At 37.7% G+C, this 9,732-nt stretch overlaps 1 protein-coding gene across 1 annotated transcript; it reads left to right on the top strand.

Moving 5' to 3' along the window:
* Nucleotides 1–763: 763 nt before the first annotated feature.
* Nucleotides 764–9,314, top strand: LOC133522410 (zinc finger protein 347-like). Its single transcript, XM_061857742.1, has 8 exons — nucleotides 764–1,609; nucleotides 1,839–2,325; nucleotides 3,102–3,485; nucleotides 3,637–3,841; nucleotides 4,835–4,924; nucleotides 6,209–6,355; nucleotides 7,543–7,693; nucleotides 9,058–9,314. Exons 1-7 carry the CDS (start codon nucleotides 1,466–1,468, stop codon nucleotides 7,676–7,678), a joined length of 1,593 nt encoding a protein of 530 aa, XP_061713726.1. The 5' UTR covers nucleotides 764–1,465; the 3' UTR covers nucleotides 7,679–7,693; nucleotides 9,058–9,314.
* The last annotated feature ends 418 nt before the right edge of the window (nucleotides 9,315–9,732 follow it).

The raw sequence follows: 9,732 nt of genomic DNA on the forward strand, positions 1-9,732 counted from the left end.
TGTATGCTCGCGAACGTAACTTATTAACCAGGGATGTGCGAAGATAGGTAGCGAGAGCGAGGGTTGTGTTTGTTAAGATAAGAACTAATAGAATCGCTTCATTTGTTTTCCTCCCACAGCGTGTTAGTGATCTGGTTCTTAACAAACACATGCCTCGCACATCTCTGATGGAAACGCAGCTTAAATCTGCGGTAAATAAATAAATACTTCGGAGGCATAAACTAAAATAACAATGACAAGCCCTTTAGAAAAATGTTCTATAACAAAAGGCGTTAAACGTATTTCTAGAAGCTTAAACTGGATAAAATAAAAAGGGGGGCTCCCCGCGGTTTTCATCGATTTTTGACAAGTGTTTAGTCTTTACATGGTCGTTACGTTACTCCTACATTTGCACTACAGATAGAATCAAAAGACAAACGGCTATCGGTTCTTCAATCTTTTATCTGCATTCTGGTCTGCCAGATTTTGAAAGAAATGAATACATACTTTTTTGTAACATGGTTTAAAATAGTACATTACGATACAAGTGCGAAAAATAGGAAATTCGAAACGAGTGGCGATAAATTAAAACACGACCGAAGGGAGTGTTTTAAATCGACACGAGTTGCGAATTACCTATTCGCACATGTATCGTACAACGTTTTACAGTACATATGGCCCTTTAAATGTTCGACACAGTAACGTAATATGCTACTTCTCGCACTAGTGCTATAAAGTAGCCCCATATGTACTGTAAAACAATTTTTTTCTTGCTCGATTGCTGTGAAGGATACGAAATCTATATATTATGGTTCGTCTTTAACGTCTCTAAAAACTGGTCAGAGATTTTAATTTTAAACTAATTAATAGAAAAGTTATGGCAAGAAAACCAGGTTTTTGGCCTGAAATTGTTCAACTTCGATGCCAATGTTCAATCTCGAAGACAATGAACTTTAAAGCAAATATGGGATAGTATATTGCTTAGAACAGTTGCTGTTAATATGTATGTATGTATGTATATACTTTATTGTACATAGAAATAAAAACACGAAAAACACAGTTACAGAGTAAATTAAATACAACAAAGGCGAACTTATCCCTGTATGGGATCTCCTCCAGTTAACCTTTGAGGAAATATAGGAGGAGGAATATGATAACATAAGTCACAAAATATAGAAAACTAAGAGATTCAGATCGAAGGTCATTGGCGCCAGGGAGCCCCTTAAGGTTGGACCCTCGTCTCTCAATATCTTTGCCTTATCTATACCTGACGTGGTCATATACAGTACAGGACACGCTGTATTATGCACCACGTGCAATTAACCACAAAGCGAGCTGGAGGCATAACCAAACGCAAAACTCGGGCTGTCAGTGTCAACAATATATTAGTTCAAGTTATTAGTTACAATTGTTGTTGTTTAAGGTTATTGTTGTGAGTTGTGGGCTGTAATCAAAATTAGGAAATTGTTGCTATTTTACTAAGTGTATGAGTCAGAAATTTATTGTAATGAATACTTGCAGAACGTGCCTTAAATCTCCAGCCAATAAAAATATTTCAGAGCTGGATAAAGGTATCGAAGGTGATAACAAACAGTGCGTCGAAATCATGGCATTTTGTTTAGATATAAAGGTAAGGTAATTCATGCTAAAGGCTTTGAATAAATTTATGAGGATAACTTATAAGAATAGGCGGGTCCTCACAGAGCGAGCCAGCGAGGACGTACGTGCGAGGCAATTTCCTCACGCACAAACCGGCCAGTGTAGGCGTGCCTCGGCCGAGGCGGCGCGGTCGGGCGAGGAAAATGCACGCGCTATGCTGGCTCTGTGTGGACCCGGCTAATGACTAGTTTCAATTCCAGGTAACAAAAGACTCCATGATAACAACGAATCTATGTTACAACTGCTATAGAAAAATAATTTCATTTTACAAATTTAAGACGCTATCCTTAAAAATTGATGCTTATTTAAGATCTCTAGATGATGTGGACGTGGACGAAAATGGCGTAAAACACGAAAATTTCTTGGAGTCTGATGATCATGGAACAAATTCAGTTGAAGTTGACAATACAGAAATTAGAAAAGAAATTGATAGTGATGTGTTTTCTTTGGGAAATGTTAAAATAGATGACATAGATGTTCAATCCGAAGAAACATTAGGAGATACTGAAACATATGAGGACTATAATATTCTAGATGAACAAATTTTAGAAGTTCCTAAAACATCCAATATTGAATCCCATGACACAAAAGATGTAGCTTTTGATGAAGGTATAGATGGAGGAGAGCCATGTTGCACAATAGTGGATATTAAAAGTGAAAATATTGGGAATAGGGCTGAAAGAACTGGTAAGCAGATATCAGTTTTTGTCATGCACCAATTTTTATGTCTTTCTGAATGCTTCCAAGTAGTCATAACTATTTCCAAGTATGGAGTGATCACTCAAACTTTACTTGAAAGTGCACTACTTGCCAAAATACAGCCTTTAGTTTGCAGAAAACAATTGACTACCACCTAAGTTTTTTTATTTAAATGAAATAGACTTGACTGCAATGCCATATAAAAATTCTAAAATAAATTTAATTCATTTATCTCAATCATTAAGTATTATTTCTTTTTTATACTACATTGGTGGGCAACAAGCATACGGCCTACCTGATGGTAAGCCTCCTATGTAGCCTATGTACACCTGCAGCTCCAGAGGAAATACATGAGCGTTGGTGACCCTAAACCCCCCCCCCCCCCCCCCCTCGTTGAGCTCTGGCAACCTTACTCACCGGCAGGAACACAACAAACATTTATAATTACCAAAATAAAAAAAAACAATGTAATACATTAAAATTAAAATTTCGAGTCCATGGAACACCCTGTGCAGCGTATCCCTGTGAAGCTACCAGGCGCTCCCTCCTCCCCACAACCATCACCACCATTTGGTTACCTGCCTTAAAAACCAACATCACACTCTTAGATTTATAGGCACTAATTGATAGGTTGTTCAAAAGTATCTGAACATGTAATTTATTTTGTTCTGTGGATAATTAACTTTAATCAACTTTTTTCTAAGGTCCTTGTACACTTTTGAGGCATTTGCATTATACATTTACTCTATTTCTTTCTCCCATAGCCAAAAAATGTAAAAAACTTGGCTCTAAGAAAAAGCCACTAATTCAAGTAGACAAAAAGGTGAAGGAGCAGAAAAATAATGGAAAAGTGTTACAACAAAAACGTAAAAAACGTAGCTCGAAGAAACCACAAACCCATAAAGCAAAAAAGGCAAAGGATCTGAAGGAGAATGGCATGGTGTCTCAAGGGCCTCATATCTGCGAGCAATGTGGTGTTACCGTAATTGACATCAAGTCACACTCGTTGACTCACAAGTTTAAGGATGAACGGAAAATGCTGAAGTGCAAGGCGTGCCCTAAGCTGTTTATTTCCAGAGGTGGTAGACGCAGACATTTCAACGTCCACCATTTAGGTCGAAAGGCCAAGTGTGATATTTGTAATGGACGTAAGTTTAGAATTTATGCGTATTATTATATAGATTGCGTAAATGCATTTGGATAGCACAAAAATAAATAAATATATTATGTATTAAAGTTCATTGGCGCATTTCTTTGTTAGTGGTATTGATAAATAACTACATAATTTTACCATTTCAGATTACGTTAATCTGAATACACATATTATGCAAGTACACAAGAAGGCTGAACTACGATTCGTCTGCGTGATGTGTGGGCGCCGCTTCGTGTCACGGCACGTGTTGGACCAGCACATGTATACGCACACTAAGGCGAGAGATATACTATTTGAATGTGACTTATGCCACAAGAAGTATGTGTTAAAGGAGAATCTAAGAGACCATATGTGGGTATTTTATGATTTTCTTGAACTTGGCGCATTTTATAAGACGGCCCAAAAATTCGCTGTCCAATGATTTATTAAAAAAAGATGTATGTTATTGCATGGTTATACGTTTACAAAAGTCTTATGTAACAACTGGTTCATGTTCGCCATATCCTGCCTTACAATGGCGTACAATATTTGACTATGTCTTGTAATTTTATTGCGGGATATTGATGATTTTGACAAATAATTGGCAGGGCGGTGGGGTGGGGGGGAGGATTCACAGGGGAAAGCTGCCACCCCACCCCCTCTTTTTATCTAAGCAACTGCCCTGCCTAGCTTTCCAGGAAACCAGCTGAATTGTGGTCACAAACTCACTTCACTTTAACACTAACTGTTACAGTTTGAACCTTGTGAAACTCGACACAAAATATCACGGTGTTTAACTCTTTATCTGCCCTACCCCCACATCAAGAAATGAGTAAATGTTCGCAGACCAAAAATATTTCAACTCTGTATCGGATCAGTCATCGTGCCAGCCCTACCGCGATAAACGAAAATCGAAATTTCTTTATTTGCCTCTTTTACTATTGCTCTAGCATATTCGAGCGATAGAGAAACAGATAAAGGAATTTTTAATTTCGTATTTCTCGGTAGGGTTTCGGATGCTAAAAACCAAAAAGTTTAAATATATGTGATCGAATTTGTGATGTCTACCCCCACCTTTTTATAGATATTTCGTCGGGTAGTTACACAAATCTCTGTTTTGACATTTTGCTTGCACATCCAAGACCACTCGACCATTGTATTAACCTGAATAGCCGAGGCGGCGCGCTCGGGCGAGGAAAACGTACGCGCCGCCTCGGCCGAGGCAGGCGCGTATGCTAGCTCTGTGTGGACCCGGCTAATTAAAACGTCGGATATTTCCGATGTTTAATTTGTCCCCTTCATTAAGGACAAATTAAATGGCGCACAAAATGCGAAGGTGTGAAATCTCTTAACTGTTTGTTCTAGAAAGCGAGTCCATGAACATGTAAAAAATTACCAGTGCGAACACTGTCCCAAATCATTCTTCGCCAGAAATGGGATTATATATCATTTAAGGTAAGCATTGCATATATCTGGTCTGGAGTAAAATCATAAAATTAGTGAAAATATGAGAGATGGACTGTCCATCTAGACTTCTACGGATTACTAAATAAGCTTCCGTTTTTTCACGACGTTTTCAACCGTTTAAACATAGATTTTATATTAGTAGCTGTGTGTGATCCCTTAATTACTATACGGGGTGTTTATTTAGTCACCTGCAATAATTTACGGAGTGTATATACACCGTGTTTTTTTTGATTTGCGTTAATTTCGAGGGTGCATTCCTGAGCTTAAATAAAGTAACTTTCTCAAAGATACCGATATTCTAACTAACTCCATTTCGGAGATAATCAATCATTAATTTTTATCTTATAAGACCCTTACAAGCGTGTACACTTGCCTTAGGGCCTGTTTACTTATTGATTAGTGTTTAGTGCGAGTTCATACATTTGCTACTAAACGTAAGTACTATCTCGGACGATCGACGTTCGAAATGACATTGATATGTCACAGTTTTCAATTGTTTGGTTGAGTTAAATGTAATGCCCGTGTTACAACAACGCTATATGCAACATTTAGTTACTTTTATAAAAATAAAAATAGTAAAAAAAAAACAAAAAATTTTTTTTTTTTTGAAAACTAACTATGCCATTTAGTTTCCTTAAACGTACTTACCGAAACCCCGGAGTAAACGCAATTCAATAAAAACACGGTGTATAGGTCACACTGAGCAACTTTCACTATGGGACCATCCCCGAAATCGCGACAAAAATAATTACTCTCCCGTAGAAAATGACAAGGTCAGCCAAAATGTATGAAACAGCCAATTTTTTTTTCGCTATTTCGGGGATGGTTCCATAGTAAAATACACTTGGAGCAAAAAAATCGACTCAAATCTGTGTTGGATTTAAAAACTAAATATCTCCGAAACTAATTCGCGTATTCTTAAAGTAATAGTACCATTAAAAAGCTGCTAAATTTACCTTTTTAAAAAACACAAAATTCCTGAAGTATTATTTCAGATACTGAAATCTGAGCGATTTTAGCAAAATGGGGTAAAATCACGTTCAATCAACGTCCTGAAATTTTCACTGAAATATTCAACGTTTTCAGAAAAATTGAAAAAAACTAAAAAATATGACGAGTCGATTGTTTGCTCCCGAGTGTATGCTCATTGTGACCTATATATTCAAATTACCTATACCTACCTATATATTAAAAAAATATTGCTGGTGATTATATAAACAACCTGCATACGTTGACCTCACAGTATGCGAATTGAGTTTATATTTTTCTCAGGATGCATACAAAGGAGCGCCCATTCGAGTGCGGAGAATGCGGCAAAGCCTTCACGATAAAGAAGGTGCTTCGAGCCCACATGCTGGTTCACAGCCGTACCAAGGACTTCAAGTGTAAATTATGTCACTTGGGCTTCAGGGCGGCTTCGTAAGTATATCGCCATTTTGCAATCCCAATCATTTTGGAAGGGCTTCCATGGAAGTCCCGCTGGCGTCAAGGTATTCAAACGGTACCTTGACCGCATCATCACTTACCATCAGGTATGATCGTGGTCAAACGCCGGCCTGTACTCCATAAAAATAAACTTTATTGTTTTGTTAAAAACATAATAACAAACAATTTACAGTAAATATTCCAAGTCGTCTTCACTGTAACTTGTTCGTACTCGAACTGGCCACTTGTCGCTTGTTGAACTACTTAACCGCCTTTTCATAATAACTATGGAAGGTAGAGTCAAGGAACAGAATCTCCTTAGGCAAAACTGTTGTAAAAGTGTCCAGCTGTCAGCTATAAATAATAGTTCAAAATCTCTCCAGAGTAGCGCTAGAGTAGCTATTTAAGAACCTAGGCGTTATTGACGGAGTGAAGTGCGCTGTCTGTGATTAGATTTTCACAAGTATTCTAGGTATTGTAGCGCCACCTATTTATGGTTTTTTGTCGGACACTTTTTGGTATATGGAGATTCTGTTCCTTGCCACACCTTCCATAATAATAACAAATCAAAATGGCGGGAACCAGTGACAAGTAAGAGTTCCCACGTTAAGTTCAAAAAGGCACTTAGTCACTTTGTGTAAGAATGATGCCCCTATAGTATTTATTGTATTTATTTATATACAATAAAACCAGCTTAACCCTTTGACTGCCAAAGGCGTCAAATGACGCGCGCGGCTTCACCCCAATATCAGCCTTCGTGCTTTCCGACATTTCCGTCCACGATGACACGCCGCGCACCGATAGCCTTTCATTAGGCTCAGATTCTGACAAGACCACGCAAGAAAGCGTTTTAAGTGGAACAGCCAAAAAGTGAAAATAAGCATTTTACGATTTTCAAATCGTATCAACCGCAAAAATCGAAGTTCGTCGATTGCGGGCATTTTTCTCTGTCACTTTAATTACGTCTTAGTGAGAGTAAAAGAGAAAGATCCCCGCAGTTTGCGAATTTCTATTTTCGCGGTAGGCCCCCAGATTCGGACCGGGCAAACTCTGCATAGCATTTGTAATTACAAAGTGTGGAAATGTCATCATAAATGTAATATTTTTATGAAAAATATGGCGTTTATACCTCCGCACCTTGTAGAGTTAGTCTAGACGGACCCTAAGTTTCTATTTTACAGCAACCTAAAGACCCACATGATCACCCACACAAAAGAGAAGCGGTTCTCGTGCCAATACTGCGGGAAGCGCTTCGGCCGCCCCGACTCCTGCCGGAGACACGAGGCCGGCCACCAGAAACAACCTGCAGCCGACTGAACACCGTAGTTGTAGGTATAGTTACAAGTTACAGTGTTTTGAAACAAGATGCAGTTTGGTATCGTCGATTATTCGGTCGTAGATCTTTATTTTTCCGAGCAAATAGTCGCATTTTGTTCGTAAATCGAAAACGCAAAGGGCCTAATTTTTGACCCAGCGATGACAGCACACGGCCGCCGCGGACGGAGCGGACAAAAATGAAATTCGTATGATTCATTTTACTCCTAGTAGGATACAATAGTTATTTTCATCAGGCATCACATCACACTTCCTCGTAAAAGATCTTATTTCATGCAGGTATACTGAAGGACAAAGGCATGTATTGTTCCCCCGGGAGTTATGGATTGTGAATATTTTTTAATTTTTGAATTGTATCGCTAATTTATACAAACCAATAGGGCTAAGATGGTCGCCTCTTTATCATTTGTCAACATGTCTGTCACTTTCTAACAAGTATGTAAGGGCAAAAGTGACAGGCATAGTGACAAGTGATAAAAATGGAACCATGCTGCCACCGCAAGTAGGTGTAAATGAGTTCTACTTTTAAAATACTGACGTTTATAATTATTTTTTATTGTTTATCTTAAAATATATTTAATTTGATTAATAGCCATTTCAAATATTTTTACAGAATTTTCAATTGTGGCTGAATTCCGGATATGTCTGTGCCTTCGATGCCTAACCTATCAAAGAAAGACAATATGGCGGACGAATGTTTGAAATGTCACCGTATTTAAGAATTATTTCGCATAAGATTTATTTTTTTCTTCGCAAGTGTGATCTATCTAAAAGATCTAAAGACCTCGTTTGCGTTGGTTCATTTAGCCCCCTCGTTGAACAACGTACTATTGTTTTACAAGGGGGCGAAGTTGTTGTTTAACCACTCGTGCTAATATTGATACCCGAGCAAGCGAAAGATTCCAAAATTTAACCAGGAGCGTAACGAGTGGTTCTAGAAGTGGAATCTTGAGCGTTACGAGGGTTTCAAGGCACGAGGGTTAAACAATCTTTGCCTCCGAGAAACGCAAGAAAAATACTAACTGAAATGAAAAATCTCAAATCAAATCCAAATGAACGTAATAAAAAATGTATCATTAAAAATCATCATTTAAATGTCAATTCTACCAGCTAACATAAGGAAACAACTCAAAATTTGCATCTGATTACTTTTCCCCACATGTGGATAAAATGCAACTCTCTCATTCGTTTTTATACAATCAATAAGAGGGCGTTTACCAGTTGATGTGGTGTAAATTCAATTTTTGTCCGCTTAATTGGGGCGCGTGGTGCGCTTAAAAAGTGGTGTTAAGATTGCAAATCCATATTTGTGAGAACATGCATTTAATGTACTGATGTATCTAGTACTGTACTCATTTTAGGTTCTACATTCGCTGCGCACCGTGCAACGACAAATCGTGTAAGATAACCCGATCATATGGTCAGTCATTTGGGGGTCGCTTAATTCAAGATTCCTTTACATTGGAGGCTTCATTAAAAGCAATAAGAAGTAGATACCTACATTTCATGGCAAGTTCGAAAAGTGGGTCATTATGTACGAGCCCCGAGAAGTATTTTATGAGCCGAAGGCGAACCTTATGAATGTTATTAAGAAAATAAAATTTTGTATTATCCTATTTATCCTAGTTTTTTTTAACCTTTTACTACGTAGCCATTAATTTTTTTTTTTTTAAATATCATTTGTTAGATTAGAAAAAAAACATTCCACTATTCTTGCAGCCTACAATTATATCCAAACCATCGCAGAATACTTGAGAAATAAAAAACATGCAGTGGGTTTACTATTAGATATTATGTCGAAGGCATACGACAGAGTTTCATATAAAATCTTACTAAATAAGTTAAATGCAAGCGGCAGACGCGGTAGGGCACAAAATGGATGAAATCTTATCTAACAATAAGACAGCAATATGTTGAAACAGAACATATCACTAAATAATCTAGAAAACTAGAACATAATACAATCCAATATACTATAGTACAGTCAGAGTCAAATACTTTGCAGCAACCAAAGTAGCCAAATAGTTCGGTACACC

This window comes from Cydia pomonella, chromosome 10 (genome assembly GCF_033807575.1).
Source record: "Cydia pomonella isolate Wapato2018A chromosome 10, ilCydPomo1, whole genome shotgun sequence".
In the NCBI taxonomy this organism is placed as follows: Eukaryota; Metazoa; Arthropoda; class Insecta; order Lepidoptera; family Tortricidae; genus Cydia; species Cydia pomonella.